Source organism: Martes martes (genome assembly GCF_963455335.1).
Source record: "Martes martes genome assembly, contig: scaffold_57, whole genome shotgun sequence".
Lineage (NCBI taxonomy): Eukaryota > Metazoa > Chordata > Mammalia > Carnivora > Mustelidae > Martes > Martes martes.
Window position 1 is genome coordinate 313,333 of NW_027666627.1, and position 24,784 is coordinate 338,116.

The window sequence follows — 24,784 nt, forward strand, 5'->3', positions numbered from 1 at the left end:
AAGTGTTGTTCCTCACTCTCTGTGTATGTTCTTTGTATATGCGTCTTCCCTCTACCTGGCACACTTCTTCCCTGTCCTTCAGGTATCAACTTACATATACCCTCCACCAAAAAGCAGACAATATTGATAGAAAACTAGGATTTTCCTTCTGTGTGTTCTTATGTTCAACTCTGAAAGTTGCCTGTTTGATTTTTCAGTCTGTCGTATATGATTGTTCACGGGTGGGCTCTGTTATCATCTTGTAATGAGAAAAACAGAAGCTCTGATATTTATCCACAATAGCAATTACCTCAGTGGGCAACCACGAGCAAAATACATTTAAAAGTAATCTTGTATTTTATATTGTAGTTGTATTAGATATTTTTCATTCTTCATAACACTCATAAGGCTTCAACTTTGTTTTTTTACTAACTTTTAGTTAAGAATGAAGTATTGTAGATAAAGACTAATTTTTTTCCTTTTCAGCTTATGCTGAATTTGAATCACACTCATCTATTGGGGCCACCTCTTTAGAATCTACTTTTGAAAGACATACAAGTTATGATGATGTACTGGAATCATACAGAGATTACTCACAGTTTCTGAAGAAAAAGTATAGCATCTGAAAGATAAATTGCAAAAAATTATTTACTGGATGTTTATATAACATTTTAATTGTTTCCTATTAAATGGATGATATGTAAAAATCTTCATTAAAGGAACATCTTTTTGGATCATGTGTGTAATGAAAGTTTATATAATATTTTAAGCTATGTTTCTTGGCAGCTAATTAACTTTTAAGCAGATTTTTTATGTGGAAATCAGCATTATGGGTTTTACATGCTCCAGGCTGCCCAAATACCAGCTTTCTAAACAGCACCCAACCAACCCAAGTTTTCATGAATACTTCAGTCATGTTAATTGATAACTTTTTGGTATTTCCCAATTTTTATTACTACATATGAACCTAGAGATTTAGACAGACATTATTTTGATATATTGCTGCTACGTTTATTGTCAATGTTTGCATGTATTCTAATTTTTATAGTGCCATAAAACCTATGTATGATTTTAGTTTTAAATACTGATTCTGGGGCACCTGGGTGGCTCAGTGGGTTGGGCCTCTGCCTTCAGCTCAGATCATGGTTTCATGATCCTGGGATCGAGCCCCACATCAGGCACTCTGCTCAGAGGGGAGCCTGCTTCCATCTCTCTCTCCATCTACCTCTCTGCCTACTTGTGATCTCTCTCTCTCTCTCTGTCAAATAAATAAATAAAATCTTTTCAAAAAATAAAATAAATCGATAAATAAATAAATACTGATTCATAGCTCTTCCCCCATGGTGAAATAAGATTTGCCTAAGGCTTTTCACCTTTTCTGTTTATTTTTTATTTACTTTTTGAGAACAGTCTTAACATTAGAAGAAAAAAAAAGAACTTTTACCCCAGAACCATTTGCAAGACAATTGTTAAATTATGCCTGATTCCCATGGCGTTTATATCCTACAAGTCAGTACATTCCACATAACTACGGTACAACCTTGACAATAAGACAATTAATTCTAATACAGTTGACTTTTGAATAATGCAGGGGTTAAGGGCACTGACCCTTTGCAGTCAAAAATATGTGAATAACTTTTGACTCCCCAAGAGTACTGTTGACCAGAAAACTTACTTGTACAAAAACAGTTAATTAACCTGTGTACTATATTTTTATGATAAAGTAAGCTAGAGAAAAGAAAATGTTATTAAAATCATAAGGAAGAGGGGGCACCTGGGTGGCTCTGTGGGTTAAAGCCTCTGCCTTTGACTCAGGTGATGTTTCCAGGGTCCTGGGATCGAGCCCCACATTGGGCTCTCTGCTCAGCAAGGAGCCCGCTTCCTCCTCTCTCTCTCTGCCTGCCTCTCTGCCTACTTGTGATCTCTCTCTTGCTCTCTGTCAAATAAATAAGTAAATAAATAAATAAAAATCTTTTAAAAAATCATAAGGGGGGTGCCTGGGTGGCTCAGTGGGTTAAACCTCTGCCTTCAGCTTAGGTCATGATCTCAGGGTCCTGGGATCGAGCCCCACATCGGGCTCTCTGCTCAGTGGGGAGCCTGCTTCTCCCTCTCTCTCTGCCTGCCTCTCTGCCTACTTGTGATCTATCAAATAAATAAATAAAATCTTTTAAAAAATCATAAGGAAGAGAAAATACACTTATAGTACTGTCATGCATTTATTGAAAAAATCTACATATAACTGCACCCATTCAAACCATGTCAACTATACATTCTTTTTTTTTTTTTTAAGATTTCATTTATTTACTTGACACAGAGAGACAGTGAGAGCACAAGTGGGCAGAGTGGCAGGCAGAGAGAGATGGAGAAGCAAGCTCCTTGCTGAAAACAGACACTGATACAGAACACCATCCCAGGACCCTGGGATCATGACGTGAGCCCAAGGCAGCTGCTTAACCGACTGAGCCACCTAAGCACACTATACGTTCTATCATTTAATCATTTAGTCCTCATGCTCTTTTTAAGTTTTGTCACTTGTCTGTAATATCCTTTACAGCAAGAAAGTTCCTGTTCAGAGCCATGTATTTAATTCAGATGTTGTGTCTCTTAGTCTCTTTCAGTTTTGAACAGTTCCTTAGTCAGTCTTTCCTGGATTTTCATGACTTTTAATCTTTTGAATAGTTAATTCCAGTAATGTAGAATGTCTTTCAGTGCAGGTTTTTCTTATGTTTCCTTATGATAAAATTCAGATCAGGGATGCCTGGGTGGTTCAGGTCAATATCCCAGGGTTCTGGGATTGAGTCTCGCATTGGGCTCCGAGCTCATTGGGGAGCCTGTTTCTCCCTCTGCCTGCTGCTCCCCCTGCTTGTGTTTTCTCTCTCATAATACTGAGTTTTCCCAAACACAATTTTAATTGATTAACTCTCAATGTTTACAAAATTTCCTATAAAGGTCTTGTGGATATTTTTTAGATTTATTCCCAGTTATTTGATACTTTTGATCCTACTATAAATATTATTTTAAAAAATCAATTTCATTTCCTGTTGCTAGGTTATAGAAATAAAATTATTTTGCATATGGAGCTTAGATTCACCTATCTTGCTAAACTATTTTATTATATTGTTTCTCCCAGTTCTGGAGGCTGGGAACTCCAAATTCCAGGCACTGGCAGATTCAGTGTCCAGTGAGGGCCTGCTTCCTGGTTCATAGAGGGTGGTCTTCCTCCTGTTTCTTCGTACTGCACAGGGCCATGGGAGCTCTCTCAGGACTCCTTTGTGAGGGTACTAATCCCATTCATGAGGGTTCAACCTTCATGAGTAATCACTTCCCAAAGTCTCCATCTCCAAATACAATTACATTGAACACTAGGATTTAACACACTAATTTGGGAGCTGGGGGGACAGAAATGTTCAGTCTATAGCAAGGCTGTTCCTTGTTCTTTGCCAGGTAGACCTCTCCACTGTGGCTTTTTACTTCACGAGGCCAATAAGAATTTCCCTGCAGAGAGGGCTCAGTCGTCTTTTAAGGATTTCACCTGCTTCAATCAGGCTTACATAGAATAATCTCTTTTTGATTAACTCGAAATGAACAATTAATTATACCTGCAAGGGTCCTTTACAGTTGCCATGTTCTAATGGCTAGAGTCAAGTCACAGATCTTGGCTACACTTAAGGGAAAGGAGTATAAAAGGTGAGAACACCAAAGAGCATTTATTATAGGGTCACCTAGGGTCTTTATTTTACAATTATATTAACAGGTCTCTTATACTACTAGTTTTCTAAGTTTTATCATGGATGAATGTTGAATGAATGAATGTTTATTTTGCATATATTGAGATAATTTTTTTAATTTGTCAGTATGGTGAATTACATTATGTACTCATGTTAAGCCAACCTTGCATTTCTCAGGTAAACTGAATTAAGTTGTGATTTCATTCATTTGTTTCATACATTGCTACTATTGATATGCTAATATCATAGTGAGGATTTTCTTCTGTCCATGGATAATGTTAATACAAGGGATATTGAATACGTTTAACTCAATTTACTTGGCTTCAAACTTATGTGTATTGTTGCTTTGTGTTTTCTGTCTTGTATCTTTAAAAAATAATCGACATTTTTATAACTTTCATATCATACTCTCAATATGCATTTAAATTGAACTATATATCTAACTTTTTTCCTCTCTTCTTACATCTCCGAATTTCTGTTTGGGATTATTTTTCTTCTGTTTGTTTATGTACATACTTTAAAATTTTCATGAGTGAGAACTGCCAGGTAATAAACCTCTATTTTAAAATGTCTTTATTGGGCACCTGGATGGCTCGGTTGATTAAATGTCTGGCTTTGGCTCAGGTCATGATCCCAGGGTCCTGGGATCAAACCCCACTTCAGGCTCACTGCTCAGCCTGGAGTCTTCTTTCACTCTGTCTACCCCTCCCCACCACTTGTGTTCCCTCTTTCTCTCCTCTTCTCTGACTCTCTTACAAATGAATAAAAAATTTTTAAAAGTAAGTAAATGTCTTTATTTCCTATTACTCTTGATATACATTTTCACTGCATAGAGAGTCCTAGGTGAATAGTTATTTTCATTGATCATACAGAAAATGTCATTCCACTGTCCTTTGTCTTTCATAAATGCTCTTTAGAAATCAGGTGACTACCTGTTTCTCCCTTGAATATAATCTGTTCCCCACTCTGCTCCTTTTCCCCACAATTTTTGGTTACTTTAAAGATTTTAGTCATGGGGGGGGGTAAACACCCTTTTTGTTTGTGTTTGTTTACTGCAGGTATACTCGTATGTGTCTAGATTTGGATGTCTTATTATTTATCTTAATAATGTTCCATAATTAGAATTGCATTTACAACAGCTCCAAAAACCACGATATACCTAGGAATAAACCTAACCAAAGAGGCAAAGGATCTGTACTCCAGAAACTACAGAACACTTATGAAAGAAATTGAGGAGATGAAATCACATCCCATACTCATGGATTGGAAGAATAAACATCCTTAAAATGTCTATGCTGCCCAGAGCACAATTTACACTTTCGATACAATCCCTATCAAAATACCATAGACATTTTTCCCAGAGCTAACACAAATAATTCTAAAACCTGTGTGGAACCAGAAAAGACCCCAAATAACCAAAGGAATGTTGAAAAAGAAAACCGAAACTGAGGCATCACAATGCCTGACTTCAAGCTATATTACAAAGCCATAGTCATCAAGACAGTATCGTATTGGCACAAAAACAGACACACAGATCAATGGAACAGAATAGAGAGCCCAGAAATGGACTCTACATTCCACTAATCTTCGACAAAGCAAGAAAGAACATCCAATGGAAAAAAGGTAGTTTCTTCAATAAATGTTGCTTGGAAAACTCTACAACCACATGCAGAAGAATGAAACTAGACCACTATCTTACACCATACACAAAGATAAAATGGATGAAAGACCTCAACATGAGAGGAAGCCATCAAAATCCTAGAGGAGAACATAGGCAGTAACCTCTTTGACACTGGCCACAACTTCTTTCAAGATGCCTCCTTAAAGGTAGAGGAAACAGAAGCAAAATGAACTTTTGGGACTTCCATCAATCTAAGTTTTTACACAGCAAAGGAAACAGTCAACAAAACTAAGAGGCGATCCACGGAAGAGAAGATATTTGCAAATGACATTTTGGATAAAGGGCTGATATCCTAGATCTATAAAGAACTTCTCAAATTCAACACCCAAAAAACAAACAATCCAGTCAAGAAATGGGCAGAAGACATGAACAGACACGTCTGCAAAGAAGACATCCACATGGCTAACAGACACATGAAAAAATATTCAACTTCACTAGCCATCAGGGAAATTCAAATTAACACCACAATGAGATGCCACCTTACACCGGTTAGAATGGCCAGAATTAACAAGATAGGAAACAAGTGTTGGTGAGGCTGTGGAGAAAGGGGTATCCTCTTGTGCTGTTGGTGGAAATGCAAGCTGGTACAGCCACTCTGGAAAACAGTGTGGAGTTTCCTCAAGACGTTAAAAGTAGAGCTACCCTATGACCCAGAAATTGCACTATTAGGTCTTTACCCCAAAGATAAGGATGTAGTAAAAAGAAGGAGCACAGCACCCCAATGTTCATAGCTGCAATGTCCATAAGAGCCAAACAGTGGAAGGAACCGAGATGCCCTTCAAGAGATGAATGGATAAAGATGATGTGGTTTATATATACAATGGAATATTACTCAGCCATCAGAAAGGATGAATACCCACCATTGCATTGACATGGATGGAGCTGGAGGGGATTGTGCTAAGTGAAATCAGTCAGGCAGAGAAAGACAATTACCATATGGTTTCACTCATATGTGGAACATAAAGAATAGAGTTGAGGACCACAGGGAATGCAGGGAAAATGGAATGGGATGAAATCAGAGAGGGAGACAAACCATGAGAGACTCTGGACTCCAGGAAACAAACAAGGGAGTAACTGGGTGTTGGGTATTAAGGCGGGCACGTGTTGGGATGAGCACTGGGTGTTATATGCAACTACTAAATCATTGACCACTACAACAAAAACTTATGATGTACTATATCCTGTCTAACTACATAATAAATTTCACTTGGCTTCTATGATTTGGTATCTCAAAACATATTCAGGCTTTCTTATCTAAACTTCATATCTCTTAACCTCTTTTTCTTGTTTCCATGGTTGTTTTTTGGTCTCTCTCCTTATATTTTCAATTATTTCTTCTCTTTTCCTAGTTAATTGTCACCTCTGCCATATCCAGTCTGCTGTCTGACCTAGCCATAGGAATTTAAATTGGGGTAATTGCATTTTTAAATACATTTTCTTTGGGTCTTTAAAAAATGTATTAAAATAATTAGTTTTTCATTATTTGAGAATATGGTTTTTTTTATTCATTAACTGAGGGTTTTCTTTTTTTTAAGATTTTATATATTTATTTGACAGAGAGAGACACAGTGAGAGAGGGAACACAAGCAGGGGGAGTGGGAGAAGGAGAAGCGGGCTTCCCACAGAGTGGGGAGCCCGATGCGGGACTTGATCCCAGGACCCTGGGATCATGACCTGAGCTGAAGGCAGATGCTCAATGACTGAGCCACCCAGGCGCCCGAGGATCTGCTTTTAAAAAGAAATAAAGGTTAAGGCTAGGGACCACTAATCAGACAATGGGAATGACTACATTTTTGTTCTTTTTAAAAAAATGTTTAGCTGTAAAATGTACAATGTGAAAGCCAGACACCCCACTAAAAAGGAGAACTACAGGCCAGTGTCTCTGATGAACATGACTAGCAAATCAAATTGAATAATACATTAAAAGAAGTATTCACCGTGATCGAGTGGGTTTTATTCCTATGTTGCAGGAGTGGTTCAATATTCACAAATCAATGTGATACACCACATTAATAAAAGGATAAGAACCATATGATCCTCTAAATGGAGGCAGAAAAAACACTTGACAAAATACAGCATCTGTTCTTTTTTTTTTTTTTTTAAAGATTTTATCTATTTGACAGAGAGAGAACACAAGTAGGCAGAGAGGCAGGCAGAGAGAAAGAGAGGAGGAAGCAGGCTCCCTGCCTAGCAGAGAGCCCGATGCGGGACTCGATCCCAGGACCCTGAAATCATGACCTCATGATTTCATGAAATCATGAGCAGAAGGCAGAGGCTTAACCCACTGAGCCACCCAGGCGTCCCTACAGCATCTGTTCTTGATAAAAACCCACAATGAAGTAGAGATAGATGGAACCTACCACAATGTCATAAAAGTTGTATAAGAAAAACCCACAGGTAATATCATCCTGAACTGGGAAAAACTGAGAGCTTTCCCCCTATGGTCAGGAACAAGATGGATATCCACTCTCACCATTACTATTACTATTACTATTTAACATAGTACTGGCAGTCTTAGCCTCAGCAATCAGACAACAAAAAGAAATAAAATGCATCCAAATTGTCAAGGAAGAAATCAAGCTTTCACTCTTTGCAGATGACATGATACTCTATGTAGAAAACCTGAAAGGCTGCACCAAAAACATTGTTAGAACTAACACATGAATTCATCAGTCATAGGACATAAAATCAATATACATAAATCTGTTGTATTTCTATACACCAATAATGAAGCAGCAGAAAAAGAAATCAAGGAACTGATACCACTTGCAATTGCATAAAATGTAATTAGATACTTAGGAATGAACCTAAACAAAGAGGTAAAAGGTCTGTATTCAGAAAACTACAGAACACTTATGAAAGAAATTGAAGAAGACAAAAAGAATTGGAAAAACATTCCATGCTCGTGGATTGGAACAAATGTTGTTAAAATGTCTATGCTACTAAAGCAATCTACACATTTAACCCAATTCCTATCAAAATACCACCGGTGTTTTTCACAGAACTAGAACAAACAATCCTAAAATGCATATGAAACCACAAAAGACCTTGAGTAGCCAAAGCACTCCTGAACAAGGAAAAGCAAAGGTGGAGGCATCGTGATCCTAGATATCAAGCTATATTACAGAACTGTAGTCATCAAGACCGTATCCTACTGGCACAAAAACAGATATGTAGATAATTGGAACAGAAGAGAAAACCCGGAAATGAATCCACAACTACGTGGTCAACTAAGCTTTAATAATGCAGGAAAGAATATCCAATGGATATTCAACAAATGGTTTGGAAAAACTGGATAACATAATGCAGAAGAATGAAACTGGAGCACTTTCTTACACCATACATAAAAGTTAATTCAAAATGGTTGAAGGACTGAAATGTGAAATAGGAAACCATCAAACTCCTGGAGGAGAACATAGGCAGGAACCTCTTCGATCTTGACAAGAGCAGCTTCTTACTAGACACATCACCAGAGGCAAGGTAAACAAAACCAAAAATGAACTATTGGGACTTCATCAAGATAAGAAGCTTGTGCACAGTGAAGGAAACAACAAAAGTAAAAGGCAGTCTATGGAATGGGAGAAGATATTTGCAAATGGCATATCTGATAAAGGGTTAGTATCCAGAATCTATAAGGAACTTACCAAAGTCAACACCCAGAAAACAAATAATCCAGTTAAGAAATGGGAGGAAGATATGAATAGACACCTTTACAAAGAAGACATCCGGATGGCTAACAGACACATGAAAAGATATTCAACATCATTCATCATCAGGGAAATGCAAATCAAAACCACAATGAGATACCACCTCATGCCTGCCAGAATGGCTAAAATTAACAATGGACAAAATAACAGGTGTTGGCAAGGATGTGGAGAAAGAGGAACCCCCTTGCACTTTTGGTGGGAATGAAAACTGGTGCAGCTACTCTGGAAACCAGTATGGAGTTTCCTCAGAAAGTTAAAAATAGAACTACCCTATGATCCAGCAATTGTACTACTTGTTATTTACCCAAAGATACAAAACTACAGATTCAAAGAGGTATAGTTCCCCTGATGTTTATAGCAGCTTTATCAACAATAGGCAAACTATGGAAAGAACCCAAATGTCCATCGACATGATGAATGGATAAAGAAGATGTAGTATATATGTACAATGGAATATTACTCAGCCATTAAAAAGAATAAAATCTTACCTTTTGCACGGATGTGGATGGAACTAGAGTGTATTATGCTCAGCAAAATAAGTCAGTCAGAAAAAGACAAATACCAGATCATTTCACTCATATGTGAGTGAATTTAGGAAACTCACTCATATGTGAGTGAATTTAGGAAACAAAACAGATGAACATATGGGAGGGGAAAGAAGAGAGGGAACCAAACCATAAGAGACTCTTTTTTTTTTTTTTAAGATTTTATTTCTTTCTTTGGGAGAGAGAGACAGAACATGAGCAGGGGGGAGGAGGGAGAGGGACAAGGAGAAGCAGGCTCCCCGCTGGGCAGGGAGCCCAATGTGGGGCTCCATCCCAGGACCCTGAGATCATGATTGGAGCTGAAGGCAGTTGCTTAAACGACAGCCACCCAGGTGCACCTCGAACCATAAGAGACTCTTAACTATAAAGAACAAACACAGTGGTGATGGAGGGAGGTGCGTAGGGGATGGGCTAGATGGATGGTGGGTATTAAAGAGAGCACTTGTTGTGATGAGCACTGGGTGTTTTAGGTAAGTGATAAATCACTGAATTCTACTCCTGAAATCAATATTGCACTGCATGTTAACTAACTAGAATTCAAAAAAAAAAAAAAAAAACCTCTAAAAAAAAGTGTGCAGTGTGACGGGTTGATATATGTATACATTGTGAAAGGATTCTCAAAATCTAGTTAGTTAATGCATTCTGCCCCCCACATATTTATTTATTTATTTAGTGAGAACAGTGGTTTTAGTTTCTTAGCAAATTTCAATTATACAACACAGAATTATCAACTATAGTCACCATGTTACACATTAGATCTTCAAACCATATTCATGTTATAACTAAAAGCTTATGTCCTTCTCTCAACCTCTACACATTTTCCCCACTCTCTAGCCTCTGAAACCACCATTCTGCTCTGTTTATATGAGTTCAACTTAAAAAAAAAAACTTTTGTAGATTCCACATATACATGGTAACATGCAGTATTTATCTTTCTCTTGCTTGCTTTATTTAGCATAATGCCTTCTGAGTCCGTTCATGTTCTTGCAAATGGTAGGATTTCCTTACTTCAAAGGCTAATTTACATATATATATGTGTGTGTGTGTATATATACACACACATATATATGTGTATATATATATATACACACACACATTATATATATATTTTATTTTTATTTTTATTATTATTATTTTTTTTTACTTTATCCACTCATCCATCAATGAAAACTGGCTTTTTCCTGTACCTTGGCTGTTGTGAACACTGCTGGGAGCATAGGAGGATAGATATCTTTTTGAGATAATTTCATTTTCTTTGGATACATATACCAGATGTGGGATTCATGGATCCTATGGTAGTTCTATTTTTAACTTCTTGAGGAACCTCCGTACGGTTTTCAGTGGTACCTGTACCAGTTTACATTCTCACCAAGAGTATATTAGGGTTCCTTTCCTCCACATTCTCAGCAGCATTTGGTACTTCTTGGGGTTGTTTTTTTTTTTTTTTTTTCATTTGGTACTAGACATTCTAAGAAGTATAAAGTTATTTCTCACTATAGTTTTGATTTCGTTGCTCTGGTGATAAGTGATGTTGAACACATTTTCATGGATGTGTTTTTATGTCTTGGAAAAATGTTCAGGTCTTTTGACCATATTTCAATTAGGTTATCTAGCTATCTATTGAATTGCGTGAGTTCCTTGTATATTTTAGATATTAATGACTTATTGATTATGGTTTGGAAATATGTTTTCCCCATTTCATAGGTTGCCTTTAAAAAAACAAAAATGTAATCACCTAGTGCTCATCACAAGGGCCCTCTTAAATTCCCATCACTGATTTCACCCATCTCCCCACCCACCTCCCATCTGGAAACCATCAGTTTCTTTACTCTAGTTAAGAGTCTGTTTCTTGGTTTGTCTGTCTCTCTTTTTCCCCCTCTTTGTTCATTTGTTTTATTTCTTAAGTCCAAATATGAGTAAAATCATATGGTATTTGTCTTTCTCTGACTGACTTATTTCACTTAGCTTTATGCTCTAGTTTTTTTGGTTTTGTTTTGTTTTACATATGATGTATTATTTGCTTCAGGGGTACAGGTCTGTGAATCATCAGTCTTACGTGATTCACAGCACTCACCATAGCACATGCCCTCCCCAATGTCCATAACCAAGCTACCCTATCCCTCCCCTCCATCCACCAGCAACCCTCAGTTTGTTTCCTGAGACTAAGAATCTCTTATGGTTTGTCTCCCTCCCAATCCCATCTTGTTTCTTTTTTTCCCTTCCTACCCACCATGACCCCCTGCCCTGCCTCTCAAATTCCTCATATCAGATAGATCATATAATAATTGTCTTTCTCTGGTGGGCTAATTTTGCTTAACATAATACTCTCTAGTTCCATCTGCATCATCATAAATGGCAGGATTTTGGGCTTTTGATGGTTGCATAATATTCCAGTGTATATACCTCATCTTCTTTATCCATTCATCTGTTGATGGACATCTAGTCTCTTCCTGTAGTTTGGCTATTTTGGATATTGCTGCTATAAACATTTGGGTGCATGTGCCCCTTCAGATCACTGCACTTATACCTTTAGGGTAAATACCCAGTAGTGTGATTGCTGGGTCATAGGATAGCTCTATTTTCAACTTTTTGAGGAACCTCCCTGCTGTTTTCCAGAGTGGTTGCACCAGCTCGCATTCCCACCAACAGTGTAGGAGGGTTCTCCTTTCTCCACATCCTCGCCGACAGCTGTCATTTCTTGACTCATTAATTTTAGCCATTCTGACTGGTGTGAGGTGGTATCTCATTGTGGTTTTGATTTGTATTTCCCTGATGCTGAGCAATTAAAAAAAAAGAATTGATAAGATAAGTTGGTTGAAAAAAAAAAAGAGGAAAGAATGTGAGCAGGCTGGAGACGGAAACAAAGCCATGCACAGGATTTAAGGTATATTTTGATCTGTTAGAAGAAACTGTATCCCAGAAGAAAGAAAAGCCTATATGTATACAAAAAGTAAGGTTAAATACAATGAAGGGATAGACTATAACAATGAAAATTTAAAAAAAATTTTTTAAAGGTATTGATAAGTTAAAATAGTTTTAAAAGTTTAAAATAGGAAAGAAGAAAAATTTTAAAAACCGAATAAGAAAAAAATAAAATTAAAAATATTTAACTTTGAAAGACTAAAGAATCATGGGGGGAAAGCCATGAATTCTTCGTGTTGTATTCCTTAGCTCTGGAGTTCTGCAGTTCTCACTGATCTGTTAATGTGGCCTCGGCTGGATGTTCTTGCTGATCTTTTGGGGGAGGGGCCTGTGTGATTCTCAAATGTCTTTGCCCGAGGCGGAATTGCACTGCCTTTGCCAGGGGCCAGGCTGAGTAATCTGCACAGTTTTGTTCTCGGGAGATTTTGTTCCCTGAATGCTTTCTGTAGAGCTTTGGAGGACGGGAATAATGATGCCGGTCTCCCAATCTCTGGCTTTAGGAGCCAAGAGCTCAGGGCCCCACTCCTCAGTGCGCCCTGAGAGAAAAGCGTCAATCTCTCCCGTCTCCCTGGTCTCTGGCCACACTCCAAATTCACCCAGCCTGTGTCTGAGTGTTTCTACCTCTGGTGCAGGGCCCTGTTTGGAGTCTCCAAGCCCAGCAGATTCCTGCCATCCTGTTCTTCCCGGAAGAGGAAGGTGAGTCTCCCCGGATCAGCCACTTGTGTGGTCCCTGCTCTTTGAGATCACGGTTGAAGGTAACCCCGAGCTGAGAGCCCCTCCTCGGCTCCATCACTTCTGCCATCTTCCCTGCTCTGAAACCTGGGAGCTCTGCCACACTCAGACACCCCTGGTCTTTCTGTAACCACACTGTTCCCGAGAGGGCTCTAACCCCTGCTTAGCCTCTGGAGAGAGGTCCCTCAGTGGAGTCGACTTCTAAAAGTTCTGATTTTGTGCTCTGCTTCTCCACCACTTCCTGGGAGCCAGCCCCTTCCCCCACAGTCTATCTTCCTGTGTATCACCTCGGATTCACTTCTCCATACATCCTACCTTCCAGAAAGTGGTTGCTCTTCTGTTCCTAGAATTGTTGCTCTTCTCTTCGATCTCCTGTTGAGTTTGTAGGTGTTCAGAATGGTTTGATAACTATCTAGCTGAACTCCTGGGACCCGATGATAATTAGGTCTCCTCCTCCTCTGCCATCTTGCTCCTTCTCCCTCTATACACCCTTATACTCTCTAGTTTTAACCATGTTTGTTCTTTTTTTTTATGGCTGAAAAATATTCCATTTTATATATACCACATCTTCTTTATCCATTCATCTCTCAATGGTCACTTGGGTTGCTTCCATATCTCGGCTATTGTTTAAGTAATTCTGCAGTAAATATAGGGGTGCGTGGATCCCTTTGAATTAGTGTTTTTGTAATCTTTGGTTAAAAACTCAGTAGAGCAAAACCAAAAACAAGAACAACCCCGCCACCCCCCCAAAAAAAAACCCCAGTAGCGCAATTACTAGATTGTCGGGTATTTCTATTTTTAACTTTTAGGAACTTCCATAGTGTTTTCCACAGTGGCTGTACCAGTTTGCATTCCCACCACCAATATTGCAAGAGTTCCTTTTTTTCCACATCCTCACCTCTCCTGATATCTGGTGTTTTTTTATTTGAGCCATTCTGACAGGTATGAGGTGATATCTTATTGTAGTTTTGATTTGCATTTCCCTGATGATATATGATAATGAGCATCTTTTCAAATGTGTGTGTTGACCATCTGTAAGTCTTCTTTGGAAAAATGTCTGTGTCTTCTGCACATTTTAAAATTGGATTATTCATTTTGTGTGTGTTCAGCTTTATAAGTTCTTTATAGATTTTGGATTCTAACCCTTTATTAGGTATGTCAACCCTTTATCAGGTGTGTTATTTGTAAATTTCTCCTATTCCATAGTTTACCATTTAGTTTTGTTGATTGTTTCTGTCACTGCACAGATGCTTTTTATTTTGATGTAGTTCCCACAGTTTATTTTTGCTTTTGTTTCCCTTCTTTCAGGGACCTATCCAGAAAAAAAATTGCTATAGCCAATGCCAGAGGAACTATTGTCTTTGCTCTTTTCTATGATTTTTGTGGTTTTCGGTCTCACATTTAGGTCTTTAATCCATTTTGAATTTGAATTTATTTTTGTGTATGTTGAAAGAAAGTAGTCTAATTTCATTCTTTTGCATGTTGCTGTCAGTTTTCCCAACACCATTTGTTGAAAGAACTTTTCCCCATTGGATATTCTTTCCTGATTTGTCAGAGATAATTTAATTGGCCATACAATTGTGGGTTTATTTCTGTGTTTTCTACTCTGTTCAGTTGATCTCTGTGTCTATTTTTGTGCCAGTACCATACTGTTTGGATTACTACAGCTTTGTAATATAACTTGCATTTCAGAATTGTGATGCCTCCAGATTTGCTTTTCTTTTTCAAGATTGCTTTAGCTCTTTGAGGTCTTTTGTGATCCCATACGAATTTTAAACCTGTTTGTTCTGGTTCTGTGAAAAATACTATTGTTTTTTGATAGGATTGTGTTAAATGTGTAGATTGTTTTGGATATCAAAGGCATTTTTTTTTCAAAGGCATTTTTAACAATATTTATTCTTCTAATCCATGAGTATGGGATGTCTTTCCATTTCTTTGTGTCATTTTCAGTTTGTTTCTTCAGTTTTTTATAGTTTTCAGAGTACAGACCTTTCATCTCTTTGGTTTATTTCTAGGTATCTTCTTATTTTCGTTGTACTTGTAAAAGGGATTGTTTTTTAAATTTCTCTTTCTGTTGATTCATTTTTGGTATGTAGAGATACAACAGATTTTTGTGCATTAATTTTGTATCCTGCAACTTTACTGAGTTTGTTTATCAGTGCTAGCAGTTTTGTGGGGAGTCTTTTTGGTTTTCTATATATAGTATCATGTCATCTCCAAATAGTGAATGTTTTACTTCTCCCTTACCAATTTGGATACCTTTTATATGTTTTTGTTGTCTGATTGCTCTGGATAGAACTTCCAGTAATATGTGGAATAAAGGTGGTGAATGGACATCCTTGTCTTGTTTCATAGCTTGCCTTTTGCTTTTATTGTGGTTTTCTGTGCTGCATAGAGCTTTTTCTTTTTTAATTTTTTAGACAAGATTTTATTTTTAAGTAATCTCTATGCCCAAAATGGGGCTCAAACCTACAACCTCAAGATCAAGAGTTGCATGCTCTACTGACCAAGCCAGCAAGACACCCTTGCACAGAGTTTTTTAGTGTGATGCCATCCCATACATATATTTTTCATTTGTTGCCTTTGCTTTTAGTATCCAAAAAAAAAAAAAAAAAAGAAAAGAAAAAAAAAAAAGAAAGAAAGAAAGAAAAAGAAAAAGTCATTGCCAAGACATTAAGGAGCTTACCTCTAATATTTTCTTCCTAGAATTTTGTTGTTTCAGGTCTTACCTTCAAGTCCTCAATACTTTTTGAGTTGATTTTTGTGAATGATGAAATGAGTCTAATTTCATTCTTTTGCATATGGATATCCAGTTTTCCCAGTATCATTTATTGAAGAGACTATTTTTCCCTATTGTATACTCTTGATGTTTTGTCAAAAGTTAGTTGACTCTAAGTGTATGGGTTTATTTCTGGGATCTCTTTTCTGTTCCATTTAAATGCCCGTTTTTATGACAATACTGCACTGTGTGATTACTATAGCTCTATTACTACACATAGTTTAAAATCAGAAAGTATGATGTCTCCAGCTTTGTTCTTTCTCAAGATTGCTTTGGCTATTCACAATCTTTTCATCTCCTTAGTTAAATATATTTCTAAGTATTTTATTGTGCTGGATGTTATTATAAATGGGATTTTAAATATCTTTTTCAGATCATTTGTTGTTATTGTATAGAAACACTACTGTTATCAGTATGTTGATATTGTATCCTGCAACTTTCCCGAATTTGTTAGTTACATCTAACAGTTTTTTTTTGGTGGAATGTTTAGGATTTTCTATATATAAAATCATGTCATCTGCAAATAGACAGAACTTACTTTTTCCTTTCTGATTCAGAAAACTTTTTTTTTTTTTCCTTGCCTGATTGCACTGAGTTGGTGTGGTGAGAGTGGGCATCCTTGTCTTGTTCCTGATCTTAGAAAAAAAGCTGTCAAGCTTTCCTCATTGAATATGATATATGGGTGCTTATCCCATATGGCTTTTATTATTATGTAGAGGTATGTTTCTTTATCTAATTTGTTGAGGGTATTTATCAGGAATGGATGTTGAATTGTGTCAATTGCTTTTTATGCATCTACTGAGATTATCATATGATTTTTATCTTTTATTCTATTAAAGATGTTATTGATTACCTATTCTTATTATTATTATGTTTTTAATTGATTTGTATGTATTGAACCATCCCTGTATCACAAGGATGAATCCTGCCTGATCATAGTGTATGGTACTTTTATTGTGATTTGAATTTGGTTTGCTAATATTTATTGAGAATTTTTCATCTATGTTCAGAGAGGATATTGGTCTGTGGTTTTTTGGTTTCGTTGTTTTGTTTTGTTTTTCCTTGTAGTGTCCTTATCTGGCTTTGGTATCAGGACAATGCTGGCCATTTAAAATGAATTTGGGAGGGTTCCTTCCTCTTCAAGTTATTGGACGAGTTTGATAAGGATTGTTGTTAATGTTTCTTTAATGTTTAGTAGAATTCAACAAATATAATTATCTGGTCCTGGTCTTCTTGTCATTGAGAGGTTCTTGATTAATGATTCAATGTCTTTACTCATTATTGGTCTGTTCATATTTTCTGTTTCTTCATGATTCAGTCTTTATAGGTTATATGTTTCTACGAATTTATATATTTCTTTTTGGTTTCCAATTATTGCCATATAATGGTTCACAGTAATCTTTTATGATATTTGTATAGTTGTGGTGTCAGTTATGTCTCCTTTTTCATTTCTGATTTTATTTAATTGTTTTTTTCTCGTTGAGTAGAGTTAACACAATGATATAAGAGAAATTACTGCCTGTGTTCTTTCTAGGATTTTTATGGTTTCAGGTCTCATATCTAGGACTTTAAGCCATTCTGAGTTTATTTTTGTGTATGGTTTTAGAAAGTGGTCCATTTTTATTCTTTTATATAGCTGTCCTGTTTTCCTATATCATTTATTAAAGAGATTGTCTTTTCCCCATTTTGTAGTCTTGCCTCCTTTGTCATAGGTTAGTTGACTAATGAGTATAGGTCTATTTCAGAGCTCTCTTCTGTTCCACTGATCTGTGTGTCTATTTTTGTGACAGTCCCATAATGTTTGATTATGGAAATCTGGAATGGTGATATCTCCAGCTCTGTTTTTCTTTCTCAAAATGACTATGTCTATTTGAGGTCATTTGTGACCAAGAGAAAAAGAGAAAGGACCCAAATAAACAAAACCAGAAATGGAAGAAGAGAAGTAACAATAGATACCACAGAAATATAAAGTATTAGAAGAAAATACTGTGAAAAAATATATGCCAACAAATTGGACAAACCAGAAGAAATGGATAAAATCCTAGGAACATATTATCTTCCAAAACTGAATCAGGAAGAAATAGAAAATCATTTCTGATTTTATTTATTTGAGTCTTCTTCTCTTTCAGTCTTAGTGTAGCCAAAGTTTTGTTTAGTTTTTTATTTTTATTTTATTTTTATTTATTTGACAGAGAGAGATCACAAGCAGACAGAGAGGCAGGCAGAGAGCTGGGCGGGGGGAGCAGGCTCCCTGCCAAGCAGAGAGCCTGATGCAGGGCTCGATCCCAGGACCCTGGGATCATGATCTGAGCAGAAGGCAGAGGCTTAACCCTCTGAGCTACCCAGTCACCCCTGGTTTAGTTTTGTTAATCTTCTCTATTATTTTTCTGGTCTCTGTTTTATTATTTCTGCTCTGGTATTTATTATTGCCCATTTTACCCCAAAATTTATTCATTTGTTGATTTTCTGTCTGGATGGTTTATCTACTATGGAAAATAGGGTATTAAAGTCTTCCACTCTTATGGTTTTGTCTGTTTCTCTCTTCAGACTTTTTTTTGAAAACTTATTTATTTTAGAGAGAGAGCATGGGGTAGGGGCAAAGGCAGAGGGGACAGGGAGTCTTTTTTTTTTTAATAAACATATAATGTATTATTAGCCCCAGGGGTACAGGTCTGTGAATCTCCAGGTTTACACACTTCACAGCATTCACCATAGCACATACACTCCCCAATGTCCATAACCCCACCACCCTCTCCCTACCCCCCTCCCTCTTGCCCCCTCAGTTTGTTTTGTGACATTAAGAGTCTCTTATGGTTTGTCTCCCTCCAGATCCCATCTTGTTTCATTTACTCTTTTCCTACCACCCAAGCCCCCCATGTTGCATCTCCATTTCCTCATATCAGGGAGATCATATGATAGTTGTCTTTCTCTGATTGACTTGACTTATTTTGCTAAGCATAATACCCTCTAGTTCCATCCACATCATCACAAATGGCAAGATTTCATTTCTTTTGATGGCTGCATAGTAGTCCATTGTGTATATATATATATATATATATATATATATATATATATATATACTACATCTTCTTTATCCATTCATCTGTGGATGGACATCTAGGTTCTTTCCATCGTTTGGCTATTGTGGATATTGCTGCTATAAACATTCGGGTGCACGTGCCCCTCCGATCACTACCTTTGTATCTTGAGGGTAAATACCCAGTAGTGCAATTGCTGGGTTGTAAGGTAGCTCTATTTTTAACTTTTTGAGGAACCTCCATGCTGTTTTCCAGAGTGGTTGCACCAGCTTGCATTCCCACCAGCAGTGTAGGAGGGTTCCCCTTTCTCCGCATCCTCACCAGCATCTGTCATTTCTTGACTTGTTAATTTTAGCCATTCTGACTGGTGTGGGTGGTATCTCATTGTGGTTTTGATTTGTATTTCCCTGATGCCGAGTGATGTGGAGCCTTTTTTCATGTGTCTGTTGGCCATCTGGATGGCTTCTTTGCAGAAATGTCTGTTCATGTCCTCTGTCCATTTCTTGATTGGATTATTTGTTCTTTGGGTGTTGAGTTTGCTGAGCCCTTTATAGATTTTGGATACTAGCCCTTTATCTGATATGTCCTTTGCAAATAATTTCTCCCATTCTGTCAGTTGTCTTTTGGTTTTGTTTACTCTTTCCTTTGCTGTGCAAAAGCTTTTGATCTCGATGAAGTCCCAATAGTTCATTTTTGCCCTTGCTTCCCTTGCCTTTGGCGATGTTCCTAGGAAGAAGCTGCTGCAGTTGAGGTCAAAGAGGTTGCTGCCTATGTTCTCCTCATGGATTTTGATGGATTCCTTTCTCACATTGAGGTCTTTCATCCATTTCGAGTCTATTTTCATGTGTGGTGTTAGGAAGTGGTCCAGTTCCATTTTTCTGCATGTGGATGTCCAATTTTCCCAACACCATTTGTTAAAGAGGCTGTCTTTTTTCCAGTGGACATTCTTTCCTGCTTTGTTGAAGATTAGTTGACCATAGAATTGAGGGTCTATTTCTGGGCTCTCTCTTCTGTTCCATTGATCTATGTGTCTGTTTTTGTGCCAGTACCATACTGTCTTGATGATGATAGCTTTGTAATAGAGCTTAAAGTCTGGAATTGTGATACCACCAACTTTGGCTTTCTTTTTCAATATTCCTTTGGATATCTGAGGTCTTTTCTGGTTCCATATAAATTTTAGCATTATTTGTTCCATTTCTTTGAAAAAAATGGATGGGATTTAGATAGGGATTGCATTAAATGTGTAGATTGCTTTAGGTAGAATAGACATTTTCACAATATTTGTTCTTCCAATCCATGAGCATGGAATATTTTTCCATTTCTTTGTGTGTTCCTCAATTTCTTTCATGCCTACTTTATAGTTTTCTGAGTATAGATTCTTTGCCTCTTTGGTTAGATTTATTGCTAGGTATCTTATGGTTTGGGGTGCAATGGTAAATGGGACTGACTCCTCAATTTCTCTTTCTTCTGTCTTGTTGTTAGTGTAAAGAAATGCGACTGATTTCTGGGCATTGACTTTATATCCTGACACTTTACTGAATTCCTGTACAAATTCTAGCAGTTTTGGAGTGGAGTCTTTTGGGTTTTCCACATATAGTATCATATCATCTGCAAGGAGTGATAGTTTGACTTCTTCTTTGCCAATTTGGGTGCCTTTAATTTCTTTTTGTTGTCTGATTGCTGAGGCTAGGACTTCTAGTACTATGTTGAACAGCAGTGGTGATAACGGACACCCTTGCCGTGTTCCTGAACATAGCGGAAAAGCTTTCATTTTTTCTCCATTGAGAATGATATTTGCAGTGGGTTTTTCATAGATGGCTTTGATAATATTGAGGTATGTGCCTTCTATCCCTACACTTTGAAGAGTTTTGATCAGGAAGGGATGCTGCACTTTGTCAAATGCTTTTTCAGCATCTATTGAGAGTATCATATGGTTCTTATTCTTTCTTTTATTAATGTATTGTATCACATTGATGGATTTGCGGATGTTGAACCAACCTTGCAGCCCTGGAGTAAATCCCACTTGGTCGTGGTGAATAATCCTTTTAATGTACTGTTGGATCCTATTGGCCAGCATTTTGGTGAGAATTTTCGCATCTGTGTTCATCAAGGATATGGGTCTGTAATTCTCTTTTTTGGTGGGATCCTTGTCTGGTTTTGGGATCAAGGTGATGCTGGCCTCCTAGAATGAGTTTGGAAGTTTTCCTTCCATTTCTATTTTTTGGAACAGTTTCAGGAGAATAGGGATTAATTCTTCTTTAAATGTTTGGTAGAATTCCCCTGGGAAGCCATCTGGCCCTGGACTTTTGTTTGTTTGGAGATTTTTGATGACTGTTTCAATCTCCATACTGGTTATGGGTCTGTTCAGGTTTTCTATTTCTTCCTGGTTCAGTTGTGGTAGTTCATATGTCTCTAGCAATGCATCCATTTCTTCCAGATTGTCAGATTTGTGGGCATAGAGTTTCTCATAATATGTTCTTATAATTGTTTGAATTTCTTTGTTGTTGGTTGTGATCTCTCCTCTTTCATTCATGATTTCATTTATTTGGGACCTTTCTCTTTTCTTTTTGATAAGTCTGGCCAGGGGTTTATCAATCTTATTAATTCTTTCAAAGAACCAGCTCCTAGTTTCATTGATTTGTTCTGTTGTTTTTTTAGTTTCTATTTCATTGATTTCTGCTCTGATCTTTATGATTTCTCTTCTCCTGCTGGGTTTAGGTTTTCTTTGTTGTTTTTTTTCTCCAGCTCGTTTAGGTGTAGGGTTAGGTTGTGTATTTGAGACCTTTCTTGTTTCTTGAGAAAGGCTTGTATCGCTGTATATTTTCCTCCCAGGACTGCATTTGCTGTGTCCCACAGATTTTGAACTGTTGTGTTTTCATTATCATTTGTTTCCTTGAATTTTTCAATTCTTCTTTATTTCCTTGTTGATTCATGCATTCTTTAGAAGGATACTGTTTAGTCTCCATGTATTTGGGTTCTTTCCAAATTTTCTCTTGTGATTGAGTTTTAGCTTAAGAGCATTGTGGTCTGAAAATGTGCAGGGAATGATCCCAATCTTTTGATCCTGGTTGAGACCTGATTTATGAACCAGGATGTGATCCATTCTGGAGAATGTTCCATGTGCACTAGAGAAGAATGTGTATTCTGTTGCTTTGGGATGGAATGTTCTGAATATAGCTGTGATGTCCATCTGGTCCAGTGTGTCATTTAAGGCCTTGATTTCCTTGTTGATCTTTTGCTTAGATGATCTGTCCATTTCAGTGAGGGGGGGTGTAAAAATTTCCTATTATTATTGTATTATTGTCATTGTGTTTCTTTGATTTTATTATTAATTGGTTTACATAGTTGGCTGCTCCCATGTTAAGGGCATAGGTATTTAAAATTGTTAGATCTTCTTGTTGGACAGACCCTTTGAGCATGATATAGTGTCCTTCCTCATCTCTTATTATAGTCTTTGGCTTAAAATCTAATTGATCTGATATAAGGCCACCCCAGCTTTCTTTTGATGTCCATTAGCATGGTAAATTGTTTTCCACCCGGGGCAGGGAGTCTTAAGCAGACTCTGCATTGAGTGCAGAACGTGATCCGGGGCTCCATCTCATGACCCTGATCATGACCTAAGCCAAATCCCAAATCTGGATGCTCTACCAACTGTGCCAGCCAGGCGCCCCTCTCTTCAGATCTAGTAGTATTTGCTTAATATATTTCAGTGCTCTCGTGTTGGATGCATACATGTATTTATGATTGTTGTGCCTTCTTGATCAGTTGACTCTTGCATCATTCTATAGTGGCCTTCTTTGTCTTTTGTTACTATTTTTGACTTAAAGTCTCTTTTGTCTAATGTAAGTAAAGCTACTCCTGCTCTCGTTTGGTTTCCACTTGCATGGAATATCTTTTTCCATCCATTCACTTTTAGCCTATGTGTATTAAAGCTGAGGTGAGTCTTTTGTAGGAAGCATATATGTGGGTCTTATATATTTTATCTGTTCACCCACTCTGTGTTTTCTTCCTGGGAGAAATCAGTGCATTTTCATTTACAGTAATTATTGATAGGTGAAGATTTACTTATGCCATCTCATTGTTTCCTAGCTGTTTTATAGTTCTCTTATACCTTTCTTCCTCTTTGACTGCCTTCCATTATGAATTGATGATTTTCTGTAGTGGTAGGCTTTGATTCTCTTCCATGTATCATTTGTGAATCTATTGTAGGTTTCTGCTTTTTAGTTACCATGAGGCTTACATGAAACATCTTATATGTATAGCGGTCTATTTCATACTGATAACAATTAAACTTCAATCACATGAAAACTCTACCCTTTTACTCCCTTTTATATGTTTATATTATAAATATAAATACATATAAATAGAATATATTTTATATTATATACTATATAGGTTTTATATAGTATATATATTTTATATTATATACTACCCTTTTATATTTTTGATGTCACAGTTTACTTCTTTTTATATTGCGTATCCATTAATAAATCATTGTAGGTGTAGTTTTTTATTTTATTTCACTTTTTTTCAGTGTTCCAAAATTCATTGTCTATGCCCCACACCCAGTGATCCAGGCGATATGTAGCTGTATTTTTAAAAACTTTTGTCCTTTAACTGTTAAACTAGAGTTAAATGGTTAACATGCCAGTGTTGTGTATTTTCATGTGTCTTCATGTTTCTAATTATCATCCTTTCACTTCAATTTCAAGTATTCCTTTCAGCATTTCTTGGAAGGCAGTTCTAGTGGTAGTGAGCTCCATCACCTTCCTTTTTGGGGGGAAAGTCTTCATTTTGCCTTCTTTTCTGGAGGCAATTTTGCCAGGTTAAGTATTCTTGGTTGGCAGTTTCTTTCTCACAGGATTTTGAATATATCATTCCGTTCACTCCTGGCCTGCAAGGTCCCTGCTCAGCAATCTGCTGTAGCCTTATGGGGCTTACCTTGTATGAGAGAGTTTTTTTCCCTTGTTGCTTTTGAAATTCATTCTTTGTCTTTGATTTAGTGAGTTACATTATAATGCATCTTGTAGAAGATCATTTTGGGTTGAAATTTTGTGGTGACGTATTACCTTCATTAACTTGGATCTCCAAATCTCTCCCCCAGGTTTGGGAAGTTCTCAGCCATTATTTCTTTAACTAAGCTCTTTACCACATTTTTCTCTCCTCCTTCTGGGACTCCAGTGATCTTTACATTGTTTTTTGTTTTGTTTTGTTTTGTTGTGTTTTGATGGTGCCCCATAATTTTCATAAGATTTCTTTATTCTTTTTCATTCTTTTTCCTTCTTGCTCCCCTATTTGGATAATTTCAGTTAATCTCTCTTTTATATCACTGGTTCCTTATTCTGCTTTGTCAAGTCTGATACTGAAACTCTCTATTGAACTATTCAGTTACTGTATTCTACAGGTCCAAAATTTCTGTTTGGTGTTTTTAAAAAGTGTTTTCTCTTGGTTGAACTTTTCGTTTTTCTCTTGTATTGTCTTCCTGATTTTGTTAAGTTGTTTATATGCGTTTTTTTAAATAGTTTCCTGAACATCTTTAGAACAACTGTTTTGAATTATTTGTTGAGCAATTCTTGGATCTCCATTTCTTTGGGGCCAGTTCCTGGAGGTTTACTCTATTCCTTTGGTGGAGTCATCTTTCCCTAATTCTTTGTGATTCCAATAGCCTTTTGT

General features: G+C 37.0%; 1 protein-coding gene across 1 annotated transcript in view; it reads left to right on the forward strand.

Moving 5' to 3' along the window:
• Positions 1-711, forward strand: part of LOC308337882 (ankyrin repeat domain-containing protein 26-like) — a 35,141-nt gene extending 34,430 nt beyond the window's left edge. Inside the window, exon 8 of the mRNA XM_080831427.1 lies at positions 466-711. Coding sequence (XP_080687553.1) covers positions 466-605 — 140 coding nt within the window. The 3' untranslated portion in view covers positions 606-711. The remainder of the gene's footprint in view (positions 1-465) is intronic.
• Positions 712-24,784: the final 24,073 nt, after the last annotated feature.